The sequence below is a fragment of the Ictidomys tridecemlineatus genome, chromosome X (assembly GCF_052094955.1).
Source record: "Ictidomys tridecemlineatus isolate mIctTri1 chromosome X, mIctTri1.hap1, whole genome shotgun sequence".
Lineage (NCBI taxonomy): Eukaryota > Metazoa > Chordata > Mammalia > Rodentia > Sciuridae > Ictidomys > Ictidomys tridecemlineatus.
The window spans coordinates 116,336,090-116,358,117 of NC_135493.1; the positions used below are offsets into that span (position 1 = coordinate 116,336,090).

General features: G+C 38.8%; 1 protein-coding gene across 2 annotated transcripts in view; it reads left to right on the forward strand.

Annotated features, from left to right (window-relative positions):
* Pir (pirin) overlaps window positions 1-22,028 on the forward strand; it is a 105,264-nt gene that overhangs the window by 14,786 nt on the left and 68,450 nt on the right. For both annotated transcript variants that reach the window (XM_005315992.5, XM_005315991.5), the window contains exons 4-5: window positions 18,219-18,302; window positions 21,536-21,742. In XM_005315992.5, the coding sequence (XP_005316049.3) occupies window positions 18,219-18,302; window positions 21,536-21,742 (291 nt within the window). The remainder of the gene's footprint in view (window positions 1-18,218; window positions 18,303-21,535; window positions 21,743-22,028) is intronic.

Genomic DNA, 22,028 nt, shown 5'->3' on the forward strand with positions numbered 1-22,028 from the left:
TCTTAGTGATAGGAGGTGAAATAGTGTTAAGAAAGATTAGATTGTTTTGCATGTCTCCAAACAAAGCATAGATACTAGTTAACTAATAGAAGAACTTTCTAAGATGAGTGTGGCGGTGCATGCTTATAATCCCAGTGACTCAGGAGGCTAAGGCAGAAGGATGGCAAGTTCAAAGTCAGTCTCAGCAACTTAGCAAGAGCCTGTCCCAAAATAAAAATAAAAAGGTCTGGGGATGTGGCTCAGTGGTTAAGTGCCCCTGCATTCAATTCCCAGGACCAAAAGATTTTAAAGAGGCCTGAGCAGTAAGGGGTGGAATAATTTTGCAGTTATCCAATTTTTAGTCTCTCCTGATATGATAATTTGTTTAGGGCAGCTATAAATGGTCACAAGCACAGGATGATCTAAAAAATAACGCCCTGCCCAAGTTTAGTTTAGTTCAAAAAAGAGGTACTTAGCTAGGCATGCTGGTGCATGCCTGTGATCCCAGTAGCTCAGGAGGATTGTGAGTTCAAAGCCAGCCTCAGCCATGGTGAGTTCCTAAGCAACTCAGTGAGACCCTGTCTCTAAATAAAACACAAAATAGGCTGGAGTTGTGGCTCAGTGGTCAAGTGCCCTTGAGTTCAATCCCCAGTACCCGCACGCCCCCGCCCCCCCCCCCAAAAAAAAAGGCGTACTCACAGCACACACCTACCCTGAGAAGAAACATATTTTGTGTCTTTCAAAACCACCCTTAGGGGCTGGGGATGTGGCTCAAGCAGTAGCGCGCTCGCCTGGCATGCGTGTGACCCGGGTTCGATCCTCAGCACCACATACCAACAAAGATGTTGTGTCTGCCAAGAACTAAACAAATAAAATAAATAAATATTAAAAAAAAAAAAAAAAAAAAAAACAAACCACCCTTAAATTATGGTCTTAAATCTTCCCAGGTTTTATCACTGAAAAGTCTCATGTCCCTGGGAACCCCTCAGGCCTGGATGAACTGAGATGGTTAGTGGTTACTCCTGCGTCATTTTAGGATGGTCTCATTCATTATGTTCTTAGTTAGGCTAAAAAGTATTTTAAAAAAAGTTTTTCACTACAAGCCTCAGCAAGTCCTTTGATTTTCTTCATGAGAACAAAACCACCCTGTTTCCAAGGGTGTGCCTATCAGAAAAGCCACACTCAGAATAACTGGTTGGTAGGCAGCAGCATTTGCAGGCAGTTCCTGAACAATATCCTAGAGAGGAAGGGAAAGGCCCTAGTGATTCACACCTAAAACTTATGACCAAATTCCAGCGTCCTATCTCCCACACAGCCTGTTTCTTCTAGCTTGCTATGTGCCATTTTCAAAAGCAAACCATATCATCCAGGCTGAATTAAGGCTGGAAAAAGAGAGAGAGAGAGAGAGAGAGAGAGAGAGAGAGAGAGAGAGAGAGAGAGAGAGAGAGCGCTTGATGGGAAGAAAAAAAGCTTCTGGAAAAATTGGGAAATGATACTTTCCTAATATCATAGAGACTATTGTTTCATGAGTATCTTATGTCATATTTATTTATTAAAAATTTGTTCTAATTAGTTATGCATGATAGTAGTTATGTCATATTTAACACTCAGATATTGCTAGCCCAAACTGGATTCAGCTACTGTGAATTTTCTTTTGTTATCATATTACCTACAAATGAATAATTTTCTTCCTCCTTTCTAATATCTATGACTCTTATTAGTAATGGTTCAAAGTTCTCAGAACCATAAGAAATTGTGATTGGAGGACTCAGGACTTGTCCTAAAGTTGTGGGTATAGTGAGGCATATGGATTTTAGAATATATGTTGGTTTTGGAAAGAAGCTAAGAGTTGATAGGAGGGACATCTCCACCCATAATGACATCCCTGGGCATCACCATACTAAGAATGTCAACCAAAACCTCTAAGTAAATGGCTGGATCTAAAATAGCTATGTAAAAATCAACCACTTTTCTACATAAAAGCAATAAACAGATGTAATTCAGGGAAAACATTCTCTTCCTAATGCAAATAAGAACCTCATATAATTCCAGAGAAAGAAGTTATTTCCCATTAACACAGTAATCCTACTTCTATGAATCTAATAATTTCCTGGAAAACAGCCCAGAGTAAGAACAAAGGCTTATTATACATGTTTACCCCAGTACATTTTTTTTAAAGAAAAGAACAAAGTTATTCAGAGTAATAGGGTGATAATTACATATGTGGAAATTATATGTGAGGAAATTATTATGTGTCTGGAAAATGAAATATTAAGCTGCATTATTTATAAAGATAATGTTGTAAACTGTTTAAATATTTATCAATCACAGACTGTTTACATTGAGATTTTTCAACCTCAGCAACTATTGACATTTTGGATGGATGATTCTTTGCTGTAGCAGGGGTGGAGGGGAGAAGTTCTGTGTGTTGTAGGATGTTTAATGGTGTCCCTGGCCTTTACCCACTAGATGCCAATAGCATCTACCCCCAATTACTGCAATAAAAATGTTCCCAAATCTTGTCAACTGTCTGCTGGGTGGGAGGAAGTAGGGTCAAAATCACCTGTGGTTGAGAACCAGTAGTTTAAATCTTAGTGTCTATGTAATAGCTCACTACCCAGTCCTTAAGAAGAATAACACAGTTTGGTAGGTATTAGTACAGAACAAACCCCATGATATTTGGAAAGTGACAGAAGCAAGGTATAGAAATTATAGCACAGCGAAGGATTTATATAAAAGCAAAAGGTATACCTTTACTGTTTAATGGTTTATTATCAGGATTATTGTTAGGAGGACGGATTATTTTAATGCATGGTTACTTCCATAGACTATATGGAATCAAAGAAAATAACATTACAAAACACATGTTACAGTACCAAAAGAAGTGGTGCTTAGAAAGAAAATGAAGAAATCATTACAGCTACAACAAATTCTTGGGCATACCTAGATTATCTCTGAATGGGTACTTAAGAAATTGGTGACATTGTTTCCAGGGAACATTTCTGGATGACAAGGGAGAAGGGGTGGGAAGTTTGTTAACTTTCACTCCTTTTTTTTTTTTTTTTTTTTTTTTTGATACTGGGGATTAAACCCAAGAGCTCTTAACCACTGAGCTACATCCCAGCTTTTTAGACAGGGTCTTGCTAAATGGCTTAGGGCCTCAGCTAAGTTTCTGTGGCTGGCTTTGAACTTGTGATTCTTCTGCCTCAGCCTCCTGAGTGGTATGCCACTGCACCTGGCAGAAGCTATCACTTCTAACAGAGGATCTGGGAGGTTTCAGGGGGAATGTGGACATTTATATTAAGACCTTCAGGAATAAGTAAGATTTGACTGGATAGTGCAAGTTAAGTGTGGAGGTCCTGGTTTAGAGGATATAATAGAAACAGTAAGTAGCCTCGTCACGCTTAAAAACTGAACAGCCCAGCATGGTGGCTCACATCTGTAATCCCAGCGGCTCAGGAGATTGAGGCAGGAGGATTGCAGTTTCAAAGCCAGCCTCCACAATTTAGCAAGGCCCTAAGCTACTCAGTGAAATCCTGTCTCAAAATAAAATGGCTGGGGAATGTGGCTCAGTGGTTAAGTGCCACTTGAGTTTACTCCCTGGTATAACCAAACCAAACCAAACCCTGTATGTACAAGGGCAGGATGGGGCTGGGGGATATGATGGCATCTAAAGCTATAGATTGGGTAGGAGAAGGTCTTTAAGGCCAAGCTTGATCTCTAGTTGGGAGTGAATGGCTGATATTATACATTCTGAAACTGTCAGGTTGAAATAATTTTGTTAAAATAGAGCCATGTCTAGCCTAAAAGTTCAGCTTTTTTGGAGAATATTATTTATTTCGGTGTTTCTCAACTGGATTATTTTGCCCACCCAGGTCATTTGGCAATTTATATAGTCATTTCTGGTTGTCACAACTGATATGACACTGCCATCTAGCGGATAGTGGCCAGAGATGCTGCTAAATATCCTATGGTGCACAGGGCAGGTCCCACAACAAAGAATTAAAACCTGGTTTATGTCAACAGGCATAAACCACGTAGAGGAAGGGAGAACTTTAACTGAAATATTTTTTGAAAATAATCCAAAAAAAGTCCAAATTTTCCCATCCATCTCACCCAAACTACATTATAATTACAAGCAGAAACCATCCATTCATCCGAGAATACTTTCCTAAAATTCTTAAGTAGAAAAGTTGGTGTGTGTGCTTGTGTGTAAAAAGACTCTAAACTAGTTATTAAAAGATTATTTTATGTTGGGCGTGGAGGTACACTCCTGTAATGTCTCAGAAAGCTGAGATAGGAAGATCGCGAGATCAAAGCCAGCCTCAGCAAAAGTGAGGCACTGAGCAACTCAGTGAGACCCTGTCTCTAAATAAAATGCAAAATAGGGCTAGGGATGGGTCTTAGTGGTTGAGTGCATCTAAGTTAAAGCCCTAATACCAAAAATAGTAATAATAAAATAAAATAAAATAAAAGGACTGGGGATGTGGGTCAGTGGTTAATTGCCCCTGGTACCAAAAAAAAAAAAAAAAGAAAAGAATTGTTGTCCCCTCGTTTTACAAATGAGACACTCCCCAAGCTGAAATAATTGAATAAATTGTGTTAAAGCAGAACTATCTTTAGCCTAAAGAAATGGTGATTTGTCAAGTTCACTTGCAGAGCAGGATTGGACAGGCCCATGTGATCCCAGGCCCACACTTGTCCACTCTTCCATACTACCACTCCCTTCCAGAACAAGGTTGCCTTTCTGTACATGTGATGTTCTTTCAATACACTCACTTGTTCCAATGAGTAAAAGGTTTTATTACTATTAGAAATGAGATTGCATGAGTAGCATAGACCACAGAACTATTAAACATTCCATACTTCTTCCAAACTTATTTACTATGGGACCTGATGTTTTCTGAGATTAGGGATCCAGATTTTCCTACCTGAGAGTGCAAAGTAATGCTGTTTATCTGAACTTCTAGTTTAATGAAAAAATGAATTGTTATACCTGGATATAGAAGGATTTTCTAAAGTCACAAGGAGACCCTTCATGATCTAATCACATAATAGTTAACAAATTCATACTTTTATTACAAACTAAAAATTCTTTTTCTTCTTCTGTACACTTCTGGCCCCATCTTACCCTGGGTTTTCCTCAATATATCAATCTTTTAAGGCCCATCTGGAAAGATGCTTTTCCTGTGAATGATTCCCCAATTCTTCCAGATTGTTTTTTACCAGAATTAATCCTTCTGTGTATCCACTGGAACTGCTCCTATTCCTCTTTATCTTTTCTTTTTAAAAATTTTTTTTAGTTGTAGATGGATACAATATCTTTATTTTTATTTATTTATTTTTATGTGGTGCTGAGGATCGAACCCAAGGCCTCACACATGTGAGGCAAGCGCTCTGCCACTGAGCTACAGTAACCCCAGCCCTCCTCTTTATCTTTTCTACACTTGTTTGTATATTTTAATAGCTTATCCCCTACTGGAATGGTAGCTCCCTAAGGGTAGAGAAGTAATGGTCACTGTGTTCCTTCTTGATGATTCCTAACTTCCTGTTTGTGATTTTTATTATATTTCCCCCTGTGCAGGCCAAAATGCAAAACAGAAAAATGATTAAGAAAATAGTAGGGATAAATTTATTTTATTTAAAATAATGCCAAGGGTGGTGATACACACCTGTAATCCCTGCTACTCAGGAGACTGAGGCAGAAGGATCACATGCTCAAGGCCAACCTGGACAAACATAGCCAGACCCTATCTCAAAATAAAAAATAAAGAGGGCTGGGGATGTGACTCATTGCTTAAATGCCCTTGGGTTTAATCCCTGATACCAAAAATAAATTATTTAAAATTTTGGAAAGATTCTTTTTAATGTAGATATTGCTATTATTTCTTTTTTGATTGTTTACATGGACTTTCTTTTATAAAATGATGGCCATATAGTCTTCATGTCTCTTCAAAATTATTGAGCTCATGAAAAGCAAGGAAAGAGTGAGAAAGTGCACAGGTGGAAGAAACTGAAGAGACACGATGACATGGATCCTGGAGCAGATAAAAGACATTAGTGGAAAAATTGGTGAAATCCATATATGTATATACTTTACTTAATAGTGACATATCTAATCAATGGGTACAAACTTACACTTAGGGGAAAAATTTCTGGTAAAAATTGCTTACAGCCTCCCTAAGTTACTGAGGCTGGATTTGAACCTGTGATCCTACTGCCTCAGCCTCCTGAGCCACTGGAATTACAGGTGTGTGCCACCACGCCGCCCAGCTATAATAACATTTTAAATTAAATATTAAAACCAAAGGGAAATTGACACAAGTCTCTCAAACCTGTACCTATGTAAGAGATCTACAAGCCCCAACCTGCCTAGGACTCTGTGCTGGAGTAGTTTTCGGGCACTTCATTCGCAGGTCTCCCTGGACGATTTTTGATCAGAGTTTGAGCTGATCAGAATAACTTCCCTCTAAACTACAACATAGCTGGTGCTTTGGTGATAAGATGGCAGCCTGCTATACTGACACTCAGTTCTTAAGCTCAGGTGCCATGCATGTGCTAGAAGGCATATTTACTTATCCTGGTTTGGTGAGGCGTGATTGTGGAAGTGAGCACACATCATTTGGGTCAGCAGAGGGCGCTCTTAAGCAACAGTCGTAGTAACTACCTACTTTCTCCACTGGGTGTGGACAGAAGACTGTTGCATGGGGGAGATTTTGTGTAAACGTAGAAGTTGGCAAATCATTCCTTTGAGGACCCTTAAATATAACGTGGAAGGTAAAACAATGCAGGTAAAGCACCTTTATTACATTTTATAGAATATAGGTGGTACCAGTTAGGAAGCTGGGCTACTGATTACATAGACAGGCAGCAGTAGTTTGTCCAAAGAGATTCCTCAACAGTTTGAACTTGTTCTGGATTCAAAGAGGAAGAGGCATCCTATCCCTGTGATTCTAGAAGTAGATGCTGCAATTCAGCTTGCCTGAATACTTAGGTTTGTGAATATGATTAATGTGCATGTCTAGAAATTTTAATCAGAATAAAAGGAAAATGAGTAGGTTTGTGAGACTTTTGAGAATGTGAACAACAGAAAAATATGAGGAAAATAGCCAGATTTCTCTCTCTCTCTCTCTCTCTCTCTCTCTCTCTCTCTCTCTCTTTGTAGTTAGATATTATCGAGTAGAACTCCTCAATATCCATACCAATGAAGGACTCTATATGAACACTTCAAATCAGGATACTTCGGCTCTGGGTCCCTTGGCTAAGCTCTTCTTTTCACTTAGGAATCATGAAACCTATTATCAGCTTTGCATACTGAGGCATTAGATCCTTTCTCTGAGCTGGCCAGTTCACCTGAAGCCACTGACATTGGTAATGTCCTGTTGTTACCTGTGTGAAACCCCTACAATCTGGCTGCTATTGCAACACCTGCCAGATCTGTCAGAGGAACCACTGTGTTTGCAACACTACGTTGCATGGCATCAGCATTTGTGAGGCAACTGGGGAGGGTGAAAATAGTTTTATTTTCAGAGACAGAAAATGTTGATTTAGGTCCTTGCTCTGCTCTTAGGAACCACACACAATTGTACTTGGCCACAATGTTTTCATCAGCAATGTGTAGATGATGATATGTACCCAGCGTCAGATGCTTTGTAAAGGCTGAAATTCTATGCAAAGGCAAGATGTCATTCGTTCATTCATTCATTCAGCGAATCTTCAGTGTCAGCTGTATGCTGGGTTTTGTTGAAGATGAGTTTAAAAAAAGTCCTTGCCCTCAGGGATTTTATGTTCTCTTAGGGAAGATGGATAATAAATGAATAACCAAATAATTTTATAATATAGTGTTATGTAGTAAAAAATCTGGAAGAAACAGATCGGGGTATGAGATAAAGATTAGATTGAAATGAAACTGTAAAATTAATATGTGATATTAATTATAATAATAATAAAGACTAGATTGATAAATTAGATGCAATGGGCTGGTCGAGGCAGGTTTACTTAGGCAGTGACATTGAGCCTGAATGAAGTGAGGAAGTGAACCATGAGAACGTTGGGGGAAATATATATCAGAAAGCATGAGGGTCTGAGGGAGGACCCACAAATGGGATCTCTGCCCAAGGAGGTGTAACAGATGGGCTAACTCTAGAACTTACTGAGCAGGTACTTTGCACACATGACCTCATAGCTTCCTTCCAAGGTCCTTTTTTTTTTTTTTTTTGGTACTGGGAATTGAACTCAGGGGCACTTGACCACAGAGCCACATCCCCAGCCCTATTTTGCATTTTATTTAGAGACAGGGTCTCATTGAGTTGCTTAGTGCCTCACCATTGCTGAGGCTGGCTTTGAACTTGCAATCCTCCTGCCTCAGCCTCCAGAGCTGCTGAGATTATAGGCATGCGCTAGCACACCCAGCCCAATGTTCATTTTTACATGCATAAATTGAGCCTCCAAGAAATTAAAGGACTTCACCCCACATCTCGCACCTGGTAAATAGCAAACCTGAGATTCCAACCAGGGCACCCAAACTTGACTGATTTCTGGAGACAGAGCCATGTCAACAATGGGAAGTGGAAGCAGGAGTCCCTGAAGCATCTGGGCCTCTTCAGGGTGTGACACAGAAATGTCATGAAGGGACCTAGTAGAATTTAAAGTAGTTGGGTTTGCCTGTGGGCTAAACACCTGAACTGTGTTGGTCATTTTCTTCCTTTTTAATTAAAACTACTTTTTGTTTCTTGTGAAGGTACATATGTGGGGTTTTGGATTAGATGAATCAATTTATTGGGATGATATTTTTAGGTTTTTGAGTGATTGCTCAAGTTGGCAAATCATTGTTAATCATTGTTAAATTATTTGTGTAAACTAGCTTGTGTTCTTCATTGTATGGATTCAGACATCATATTTCTATCCCTGACACTAGTTAGCAGAGTCTATTATGCAGGCTGCTCCTTGGTGGCATTTCTCATCAGCCATATATGACCTCAACTTGTGTTTTTGTTTTGTTTTACTCAGCTACAAAGAGTCGGGGGGAAAAGCTACCACTTAAGGGCAAATGTAAAAAAAGAAAAATATAATTTCCCCTATAATATAAACTTTTTACTTTAAAGAAAAAGTCTTGCATCTTATTGTAAAACAGAGCACCCACACTCTTCCTTCTAGGTTCCATTTGGAAAGAAACAACAAACTATATTTTCTTTTGGGTTGTAATTCTTCAGAATTAATTTATAGTTCCTTGAGGGACACCTTTCCTAAATTACATATGGCAAGTGACACTTTTCTGTCATCACTGTTATGGGTTTGTTTCTTTCTCCCTCCATACACAAACACAAAGAAATAAGAACTGACAAGGAAGCAAAAATATTTAGTAAAGATCCATGGAAAGGACTAGAAGGAGGAAAGGAGGAAGACAGACCAAGAAGCACATCAACTGCTTTAAGAAAACACCTGGTTCAGATTACAAACTTCTTACTTAATTAGACACACACAACCCTTGACTTTAAACATAACACTCAGAATTCGTCAGCCACCCACGGCAATTCTCCAGGTGTTTGTGATTATGTAATGCCCTCAAAAATCATCTGGATTGTGTCAACTCTCAGAAGTACTGCTTGACTTTTTGTAAAAAGAAATCCTCTACGGACATTAATTTATATGTAAGGTCTCAGGGTAACATTTATAGCACTTAGCCAAAAATAAAAGATTATAATAAAAGGTCAGGGTTTCCTTGGTTTCTGAGAGTTTTTTTTTTTTTTTTTTGCTTTAAGTAGTAAAAGGTAGGCATTATGTGTTCAGTAATTCTTCATTGACCAGACTTCTAATTCAGATTTTATAGTCTTTGGGGTGGGAGAAACGATGTTTACTTTATTAATAATCAGGGAGAAAGAGAAGGTCCACTTTGCAAACATGAAGGAAAAGGGAGATGAGTGTCTTTGCAGTCTTTGAGAACAGGGTTGAAGTTACTCTTTAAAATCAAATTTGAAAATTAAAAAAAAAAAAAACTCTCCTCTCTTGGTGTCCACTTAAATTTTCATCTTTAAATGAGTCACAACACAATTTATTTTTTTGAAGTTCCTTGGCATATTTTCTGATGATTAGCAAGTTGAAAGTCCTTAGGTTTGGATAACTGAAAATTTGGGGATGGAAAAGAATATGATTGGAAAGGGACTATTTGAGAACCCAAAGAGGAGCTTCAGTCCCAACACAATGGGAATGGCTTTTCTTATCCAATTATTTAAATTGAAAGTGTATATGTAGGGCTGGGGTTGTGTATGAAAGTGTATGTGTATATGTAGGGCTGGGGTTGTGTATGAAAGTGTATATGTAGGGCTGCGGTTGCCATTCTAGACTCACTTCTTAGAGTTTAGCTGATTGTTTGAAAATTGGAAGGTTTTTGCTCCTATTCTGACATGAATGTCCTCTATAAAAATCACAGGTCTTTTCTACCCTAGTAGCACATGTTAAAGTCTGAGCTATATGGCCTTACATGTAATAGGGAGTTATTCTTCTTATTCTTCATATTTATTCTTATGTCTCCTTGCTTTCCTGTTCATCTCTGGTTCACCTAAGCAGGGAACAGATATTTACCAGCATCTACATGCATAGAAAGAAGCAGACCACTTATTCTCATCCCGCTGATTAGAGGCAGCATCTTTATTTTTTTCTAAAATAAAAAGCTATTTCCATTAGAAAAGTAAATTAATCATTGCCAAAATTCAAACTATCAGAAAAATGGAAGATTTTCTTTCCATTTTTATTTATTTTCAATAATATATACCTGCAATTCCGTCACTGCTGTTCACATTTGGGTATGTGTCTATCTGAGCACCTTCATGTACACTAACTGGATAAAATTTTACTGATTGAACCCATTTAAAAACACTTGTATTTGACTCCTTTATAAATGGAGTTGCTGTTCTTTGACCTGTTTTTTTGATTAAATAATCATTGATTTTTTCTGTGTCAATAGAGATCTATACCACTTTTTATCAGTTGCATAGTATTCTCTTATATGGCTATATTATAATTAATTATAATTATATTATAATTAATCCATTACCTAGATTGTTTCTGTCTTTTTTTCTATTGTAATAAATATTGCAAAGGATAGATTTGTGCTGGCATTTTGTATTTCTTTTGTTTCATTAGATTCTAATCTTGAAAGTATATTATTTACATTTAATTCATCCACTGGAATATGGTTTTCTATTTGGTGGGGGTTTTCTCATATGATCACTCAGTAATTCCAATACTGATTATTGGAAAATACTTGTCTGACCCTCTGATTTAAGATTGCTGTTATCAAATATTAATTTCACATACAAATAACTCTTTTGTTCCTGTGTCAATGTTGTACTGTCACTGTTACCATAGTAAGTCTCTAGGTATGATGAGTTTTATAGTTAAAAACCTATAACCTCTAATTTCTGAAGCCATCTGCCTATCACCTGCTAGAGTAAAGGTTCTGCCTAGGCTGTTCTGAACACAGTGAACCTTAACAGCATTGTTTTGCACGATGAAACATGGAGAGTCCTCTGTTAGCCAGCCTGGATTTGTAGTATAGTAAGTGCTTTATAAATATTTGGTTCTAAGAACTGGTACCGAACACGGTTAGCTCAAGAAGAGGAGGGTTTACTCTCAGGCTACAAGATAAAACTTCAACAGCACCACAATACAGGTCTTTTATTGCCTTGGTTTGGGATATGAAGAGGCATAATGAATAATAAGCTGGTTCCCAGCCTGAGTTGTCAACCAGTTGAGAAGATTAAAAAAAAAAAAAAAAGAAAGAAAGAAACAAGGCAGACAAAAATGTACCTTCATTTCTGATAAGGCTGATATTGGAGAAGGTGGCTTACATCTGCAGGCAGGTCATGCTCCTGAAAACTAGGCAGACATACTCAGATCTCACTAACAGTGTTGGACCCCTGCAGATCACTTTTATGAGGGCTGGTCCCCTCACAGAGGCCAAGAGCCAAAGAGGACTCTTATTTTCTGGGCGTGGGGGTGTGGCACTGAGATCTAAGAGGAAGGGGAAAGAAAGCAGTTCAGGTCTGCAAGCTCAGTTTCTTCTTTCAAGTCTACCCGACTGTGAAGGGGAGGGTGAGGTACTACAAGAGGCAAAGTGTGGCCTGCGAGGTGGCGCACATGTGTCATTCCAGTGGCTTGGGAGGCTGAGGCAGGAAGATCCTGAGTTCAAAGCCAGCTTCAGAAAAAAACGAGGCCCTAAGCAACTCAGTGAGACCCTGTCTCTAAATAAAATACAAAATAGGGCTGGGGATGTGGCTCAGTGGTCGAGTGTCCCTGAGTTCAATCCCTGGTCCCCTCCCCCCTCAAAAAAGTGAGAAAACAAAAAGAAACAAAAATCAACTCACCTATTTGGAGAAGTTTTTTAAAAACCCACAAAAACCAAAACCAAAACAAAACAAAACAAATGAACAAACAAACAAAAACCAAGAAAGAGCTACACTGCCCAGGACTAGGAATAAAAATCAAAGTTAAGCCAGGCACGGTGGCACACGCCTGTGATCCCAGTGGCTCAGGAGGGCTGAGGCAGGAGGATCATGAGTTCAAAGCCAGCCTTAGCAAAAATTGAGCTGCTAAGCAACTCAGTGAGATCCTGTCTCTAAATAAAATACAAAATAGGGCTGGGGATGTGGCTCAGTGGTCCAGTGCCCCTGAGGTCAATCCCTGGTAGCCCTCTCCAAAAGAAAAGAGGCAAAGTGTATTAACATTAATGAAATTTCCTTCGTGTGGAAGGATGCATCAAAAAAGGGAGCACAGGTTCTCCCTAAGCCTTTGTGGAAGGTCCTGCCCTGGTTTAATCAGCTGTGACTGATGGAGCATTACTCACATGGAATGGGTGAGAATATGGCAGTGGGAGGCTAAAGTTATGGATCAATCCAGAATAGTGCTATTATTGGTTTTATTTCTAGGAACTTTCTCATCTCCCTGTTGCCATTCCCATTTGTTGGATGAGTCTTTTTTTTTTTTTCCTCACTTCTTAACTTTCACACATGCCTGGAATACACTTCCTGCCCATCACCACCACCATCTTTGTTTTTTTTTTCCTGGTATAATCCTATATCCTCACCTCCTCTGAGGAGCTTTACCTTGCACACAAGTGTGAGTAAAATACCCACCTGTCCTTATCAGCACCCTGTTCTAACTTGGCAGGATGCAAGTTCTCTGTTTTACTTCCTGCCTGATATTTGTCTTTCCCATGAGAATAGAAGCTTCATGAAGACAATTAACATATCTGTCTTATCTACTCTTTTTGTTTTTAATCTCCCAACATAATATATGGAACTTATAAAGGAATAGTGTAGATGAATTCATCTTCTTAATATTTTTAAATGATTATCATAGGTTTTATACCTTTGAATTGATGATCTTATGATTATTTCCCCCAACACAAATTTATAGGAAAAATGATTTTAAAAACCCATTGCCACTTATGACTTATAAAATAACTTTTTGAATTTTCATGTTAAATGGCTACTTAGGTCTACTTTTTATACTTTGTTATAAAGCAAAGACATACTACAAAAGCAATCTAGCCTGAATATATTTGAGAAGTTCTTATGTAGAGGAGAAAATAATTATGTTTGTGTAAAACAGAAGTATCTGATGTATATGTTAAGAACTTCATAACTAGTTTTTCTTCACTTTTTTTTAAAGAGAGAGAGAGAGAGAGAGAGAGAGAGAGAGAGAGAGAGAGAGAGATTTTTTTTAATATTTATTTTTTAGTTTTTGGCGGACACAACATCTTTGTTTGTATGTGGTGCTGAGGATCGAACCCAGGCCGCACGCATGCCAGGCGAGTGCGCTACCGCTTGAGCCACATCCCCAGCCCTTTACTTTTTTTTTTTTTAATTGATGGAACTTTATTTTATTCATTTATTTGTATGTGGTGCTGAGGATCAAACCCAGTGCCTTACACATGCTAAGCAAGCACTCTACCACTGAGCCACAACTCCAGCACCCCCCTCCTTTTTTTTTTTTTGAGTTATTTCAGATAAGAGGCCTAACAGTGTTGGCCTATTTTTTATTAGGTACTGGGGATTGAACCCAGTGGCACTTAATCACTAAGCCACATCCCCACCCCTTTTTATTTGTTTATTTATGTATGAGATAGGGTCTTGCTGTTATGGTTTAGTTTTTGTTTTGTTTTGGTTTTGTGGTGCTGGGGATTGAACCCAGGGCCTTCTGCATGCGAGGCAAGGACTCTACCAACTGAGCTATATCCCCAGCCCGCTGTTATGGTTTACATGTGAAGTGTCCCCCAAAAGTCCATGTGTGACACAATACAAGAGAGTTCAGAGGAGAAATGAATGATTGGGTTGTAAGAGCCTTTACCCAGTCAGTGAATTAATCCCTGATGGTATTAACTGAGTAATAACTGGAGGCAGGTAAGGTGCTGCTGGAGGAGGTGATTCACTGGGTCATGGCTATGGGGTATATATTTTGTGTTTGGAGAGTAGATACTTTCTCCCTTGCTTCCTGATCATCACCTAGAGCTGCTTCCATCTGCCGTGATGTCTACCTCACCTCAACATGATGTCCACCTCATGGAGCCTGCTGTCTATGGACTAAGACCTCTGAAACCATGAGCCCCTGAATAAACCTTTTCTCCTCTACATTTGTTCTGGTTGGGTCTTTCACAGCAGCAAAAAAAGCTGACTAAAACACTCACTGAGTTACTTAGGGCCTTGCTAAATTCCTGAGGCTGGATTTGAATTTGTGATCCATCCTTCTGCCTCAGCCTCCAGAGCCACTGAAATTACACGCATAGGCCACTATGCCCAGACATAACTAGTTTTTTTTTCCAATATATATATTTTTAGTTGTAGATGGACACAATATCTTTATTTTATTTATTTATTTTTATGTGATGCTGAGGATTGAACCCAGTGCCTCATGCCTGCAAGGCAAGCGCTCTACCGCTAAGCTACAACCCCAGCCCCATAACTAGTTTTTCTTACCTCTTCGGCATAGTTTTTTTTTTTTCCCCTTCTTCTTTAAATAATAGTTTCACTTGGTTTTTTTTAGTTGAGATTTAGGGAATTGGTAACAGTTGCAAGTTCAAGAAATTGGTAAGAAGCATAATTCATTCTTTTTAAATACTGACTTAAACTGCTATATTTGGTTGAAAATTAAGTCTGGATACATAACAATAGATGTTGGGATTTTAATCACAATTTGCTTTTTCTGGTTCATTCATTTAATGATGGTTGATAAAGTTTTGAAGTGAAATTTCTGGTATTAAAAAAGATAATGATATTAGGAAAACATTGGGATAACTAACGTATGAAAAAGTCATCCAATAATGTAAATGTTAGAAGTTGTTACCCTTAAGCCTGAGGTAAGGCGCCCTGAGTGGTTTGCAGATAAACAGCATTTTTTTCATGTTCTTTTCAGGACTATCTAGGCTGATTGGCAATTCCTGTAGGAGTAACAGATGAATTTCACAAATGTTTACAAATTGAGCAAAACGGTTGTGAAATCTAAATAGAATGTACAAAGAGATCCTTCTATCTTGACACACATGACATTTTAAGTCTTACATGCTAAATTGTGCATTTCAACAATATTACCACATCCCTTAGGTAATTAAAAATTCTAAGTATTTGGTTTCTCTTTAATTCTTGTTTTCTAGGGTAATCGTAATAGCCTTAAAAATGAGAATTTTAGAACTGCTTGATTTTTTTCTTATAAAAATTATTTTTTTCACATATTTATTGGCTCATTATAGATGTACATAATGGTGAGATGTTGTTATGTAATTTGTACATGCACATGATATAGCAGTATAATTTGGCCAATAACACTCCCCAGTACTTTCTCCCTTGATTTTTTTTTCCTTTTAGTAAAATAATGATAGGAGGGAGGCTCAACTTTCTTCTGCTTTTCAGAGTTTTCCACCCATACAAAATGCTCATCATTGTTGACTGTTGATTTTCAAATTCATTTTTCTAGATCATATTGTCAAATAGAAATTTCTGTAAAGATGGAAATATTTGCCAGGCATGGTGGTGCACGCTTGTAATCCCATCAGCTTGGGAGGCTGAGACAGGAGGATCATGAGTTCAAAGCCAGCCTCAGCAACAGTGAGGCCCTAAACAACTCAGTGAGACCCTGTCTCTAAACAAAATACAAAATAGGGCTAGGGATGTGGCTTAATGGTCTAGTGCCCCTGAGTTCAATCCCCGGTACCAAAAAAAAAAAAAAAAAAAAAAAAGAGAGATGGAAATATTCTGTAATATTCCCCCCATTCATTATGGTAGCCATTAGCCACTTGGGGCTATTGAGCACTTAAAATGTGGCTGGTGCATCTGAGGAGCTGAATTAAAATTTCATTTGATTTTAATTAATTTAAACTTCAGCAGCCCCACATAGCTAGTGCCTATTCTGTTGGATAGCACAGAATTTCCATTTTTAGATTCAATATGGACATAAATACAGAAAAGTGGACTTTATGTGAATTTATTTGACATATTTCATAAGAATTTATTGAGTACCTAGTAAATTTGTGTGCCTGGTGTGAGAAATGTATCCTTTGGACTCTCTGAATTGGCTTTTAGGGGAAGGTATGGAGATCTGAGATGCATCATCCCACAAACCTGTGAACAAGGCCTTAGTAGCTGGGACCTTACTGTTTCAACAGGAGTTGCCCTCTTTCACCCTGAGCTACAGGGCCATCATCTACCTGCTGAGGGAGTGAGCCCAGTAACTGGCTGTGAGCTCTGGCATGCCAGGGCTGTTGCATCTGAAATGCCGTCAAAGACTTTGCATGGGTGGATAGTGTGACCCTGTCATTGAGACTCCCTCAGCTTGCTTTACTTTCTTAATTATTCCCAACATTTTTTTTTTTGAGTACTAGAGATTGAACTCAGGAGCACTCAACCACTGAGCCACATCCCCAACCCTATTTTGTATTTTATTTAGAGACAGAGTCTTGCTGAGTTGCTTAGCACCTTGCCTTTGCTAAGGCTGGCTTTGAATTTGTGATCCTCCTGCCTCAGCCTCCCAAACCACTAGGATTACTGAGTGCACCACTGAGCCCAGAACTCTTGACATTTTCCTCAACAAATTTTTGGTGGAAAAATCAAACAACTCTTCCCTGACACTTGATACTTTTGTCTTCCCCCCTCCCAGTTTTATTGAGATACAGAAGACAAGTTAAAAAATGTACAATGTGATGTTTTGATATATGTATTCAATATGGAATGATTATCACCTTACATAGTTACTGTGTATGTGTGTATATGCTGAAGATCTACTACCTTATCAAATTTTACATATACAGTGCATTATTAAGACCTCTAATTACATGCTGTGCAGTGGGTGTCCAGAAATTTTTGATCTTATAACTGCAAGTTTATACCCTTTGACTACATTTCTGTATTTTTCCTGTATCCCTGGTAACCACCCATCTACTTTCTGTTTCTATAAATGAGATCATGCAATATTTGTCTTTCTGAGTCTAGCTTATTTCACTTAACATAATGTCCTCTGGCTTCATCTATACTGTTGGAAATGACAGGATATCCTACTTCTTTAAGACTTTGAATAATATTCTACTGTATCAGAATTTCTTTATCTACTCATCCATTTGCAGACATTTAGATTGTGTCCAGACCTTGGCTGAAGAGTGTTGCAGTGAACATGGGAGAGCAGATATCTCTTCAATAATTTTATTTACTTTTTGAATATATACCTAGAAATGAGATTGCTGGATCCTGTGATAGTTCTGTTTTTTAAATTTATTCAGGAATGCCTATACTGTTTTCCATTGTGGCTCTACCAATTTACATTCTAACTAGGAATATATAAGGGTTCTCTTTACGCCAGATTGGTTTCTCAGCAACCCCTTCTCAAAGCTTTACGAAATGGTTCAGGCAGTGATCATCTTCATCAACACTCATTATATTCTGGCCATTTAATAATAGCCATCCTGATAGGTGTGAAGTCATAGGGCATTATGGTTTTGATTTGCATTTCTCTGATAATTAGTGATGCTAAACATTTTCACTTATACCTGTTGGTCATTTTATGTCTTCTTCGAAAAAATATGTATTCAGTTTCTTTGTCCGTTTTCTCCCCCCATGGGAAAGCAACTTGAAATAGGAGAAAATAGTTTGCAAACCATGATAAGGAACTCATACAAGCCAATAGCAAGAAACCACATATAATTGAATTTTAAATTGGGCAGAGGATCTACTTTTTCTTCTGTTTGTTTTTTAAAGGTATCTTATCTTCTGGAAGGGGGAAGCATGGCTCATGAAGACTTCTGTGGACATGTTGGTAAAATGAACCCAGGAGATCTGCAGGTATAGCTAAGGGGAAGGGATTGCTGATGGTTGAATAGTCTTTGGGTGTGTCCTTGATCTTGCTCATTTCTAGTACATTCATGCTTTCTGTCCTCTCTCTCTACTATTTCTGACCTCTCCCTTTTTTGGGGGGGAAGGGGGCTACCAAAGATTGAACTCAGGGGCATTCAACCACTGAGCCACATCCCCAGCCTTATTTTATATTTTATTTAGAGACAGGGTCTTGCTGAGCTGCTTAGCTCCTCACTTTTGCTGAGACTGACTTTAAGTTCGAAATCCTCCTGCCTCAGCCTCCCAAGCTGCTGGTATTACAGGTGTATCCCACTGGGCCTGGCTTGATCTCTCCCTTTTTGTGGATCCTTCCACTTAGCCTGGAAACCTGCACAGGTGTATTTGACCCCCTCAGACACTTTCTGGTTCCCAACTATCTTTTTTTTTTTTTTCCACATTTTTCAAAAGAATAATCAAGAGCAACTATCTCAGCTTCTTTTTCCTCCATTTTCCCCCTTCTGCTTACTGAATCAGATTGGTTTCTCAGCAGCCCCTTCTCAAAGCTTCACGAAATGGTTCAGGCAGTGATCATTTGTGATGTTCCAATTGCCAAATTCAGTCCTCATCTTTCTAGATCTCTCTGCAGCATCAGAGATGATTTACTACTTATCTTCTAACTCAATTGCAGGATTAGGTGTTGTCATTTAAGACAGTAACCCAAACTCCTGCCCCATCCCAATCTTACCTGAGATATATGATAATTAAAAATCCCCAAGAAGTGCTTTTAGATCATCTTTGTCAGTTCTAGAAATCTGAACACTGTATCAGATACTCTCTGGGATCATTTATATATTTGTGGGATGATAAATGCACATATGTGAATTATGGTATTTCAAAGAATACAAAATTTAAAGACAGAAAAGCAAAAAGGACAAAAAGTCATGGTGAAAATCAATAGTAACTTCTCACTGGAGCAGAACATAAAATAGAGCCCGTCTGGAAAGGTAGACACAATGAGTGGGTGTGTCCAGATTATGGGAAGCGGGGACTGCTGGCAGTGACATCATCAGGCTGTTGGCCGACACTTCTATCATTATAACTTCACGTTTGGTTAGGATGGTGGTTGCATCGTATTTTTCAGTTTATTTAGCATTTTCACATGAAGGATCTCATTGAAGTAAGTACTATCTTTATTTCATTTTAAAAATGAGAGAATAAGGATTTCAAGATGTTAAAAAAATAAAAAGATGCCCATGGCTGCAGAGCTAGCAAATAGTGAGGAAAGAGAACCTTTTTCTCCCCTTGTAAATCCAATGGGTGGGCCATTTTAAGAAAAGTATTACTAACCTAGGTTATGTGAAAAGGTTAACAAAGCATTGAAACTATGGAGAGATGAACTGTTGATGGAGCAGGAAAATGCTTTAAATTGGGAGGATGTCTTTGAGGAACACCAATAGCTATTGTCAGACAAAAAAATTTTGGATCTCAGATTTAATCAGCCTTGTTAAATGGACGATAGAGAGAAATCTATTTAAACTTAATGAAGGAAAGAAATCTCTACCATATGACTGGTTTTCTTGGTCCTTGAACTAATAATGCTGATTCTTGCCTCAAAGCCTTTATCATATGCTACTGCTACCTTTTGGAGCCCTCTTTCTCTCCCCCTTCCCTTAGTCAATCCTTACTCTGCCTAAAAGTTTCACCTTCCAGTAAGCTATTTTGAACTGCACCACCACATCATATGCTCTCATAGAACCTTGGCACAGTGCTGAGTGCAATTGTGAAGTCAAGAGTGATTTTATGCAATGATTTATTTAAGGATTTTTTTCTTCCCTTAAGGGCTGGATGGAGGATGATATTGCCTCATAGCTTCTTGGCCCACCTCTGAGTTCAGGTGGTGACAGTTCTTAGGTGTGTACACAGCACAGCATCTCCAGTGCTGCTACTCTTCTGGAGGGCTTTCTCCAGCCCATATACCAGCAGCCTTGATGTGCGAAGAATATGGAGGGATGCAAATGGAAATCAAAATGTCCTAGATTGGGCTGGGGTTGTGGCTCTGTGGTAGAGAGCTTGCTTTGCGAGGCTCTAGGTTCGATTATCAGCACCGCATATAAATAAATAAAGGTCCATTGAAAACTAAAAAAGAAAAAAATTTTTAAAATGTCCTAGATTCCCTTCTCCTCCATGCAGTAATTCTAAAGTGTTTACTCCCCAGTGATATTGAGTCCCAGGTGTCCAGATACCCTGCTCACTAATACCCCTCTGTGGCTTTCTGCCCTGTCTATCACCTGCACTTGTGCTTTTGCATCACTTTCCAAATAAAGTATCTGAAGATAGGCCCTTGTTTCAGGTTCTTCTGTGGCATAACCCAAGCTAAGACAAGCAGGAAATGTACCCCTAAGGCTGGGCTCCATCCCTTTACTCCCAAGTTCCAAGGTTAGTTTCTGGAGCTGGCCCCTAATATGTTTTTTTTTTTTTTTTTTTTTTTTAGTTGTAGATGGACATAATACCTCTATTTTTTTTTATATGGTACTGAGGAATCAAATCCAGTGCCTCACACATGCTAGGCAAGCATTCCACTGCTAAACCACAATCCGAGCACATATTGGTCATGCAGTCACATATATACACACAGACCAAAAAAAAAAAACAAAAAAACAAGGTAACACCACATGTGTATTTAGACCCACACATATATCTTCCAGGTGCTGGGCATACTGGTTGCTGATGGCTTACTGCTCCAACCCTCCTTTCCCAAAGTTGGCCACGTTGCCCCAACTTGGGACATTCCTAAAGGTTTTTCTCTACTCCAGAGTTCCCTCTCAGATTGGTTCAGCCCTGTATTGTAACTGCATGGCTGGTTGGCTTCTCCCCCCGCCCAATACTGCTTTCTTCATTTAAGTTGTATCTCCCAAGAGCGCTCCCCAATATATTATCTGCCTGCAACTCTCCATCTTGGAGCTCAACCTAACACTCAGGGATATCCTGGAGAGGATTCTTCCATGTGCAGGAATTCCATTTCGGATGCTTCGATTTCAAATGAAGCAGCATGGCAAGCATTTGGAAAATTGGAAAGGGCTCTAGCAATTTTCATTGATGTTTGTTATTTCTCATATTGCCCAAGGACTGTGAGAGCAGCATCTGTCAGATACATCACTTAGAGATGATGTTGTAATTGTCCCACAGGCAGATGTGTTAGGGGCTGGGCTACCTTATCTTTCCTGTTGGTTTGATGTTTGCAGTGGATGACTGCCGGCCGGGGCATTCTGCATGCTGAGATGCCTTGCTCTGAGGAGCCAGCCCATGGTCTGCAACTGTGGGTTAATTTGAGAAGCTCAGAGAAGATGGTGGAGCCACAGTACCAGGAATTGAAAAGTGAAGAGATCCCCAAGCCCAGTAAGGATGGTGTGACAATTGCTGTCATTTCTGGAGAAGCCCTGGGAATAAAGGTAAGCCATATTGTTATTGTATGTCTGTGAAATATGAGGCATGAGATAACATAGGGCTGGCCCCATTGTTGGCTTTCACTAGGTTTATTATAGTTTGTGTCTCACGGGATGATCTTGCTTCAGAGGTATCAGAATTAAGTACAACCTAAGGGAACCCCAAATTTTTTTTGCTGTGTGCAAACTCATACAGTTAAGAACATTACAAGGGTACATATCCATGTAAGAAGTCAAAAAGCGATTTTCAAGGTATGTTTTAATATGTATGCAGATTTATCCTAATCCCTTT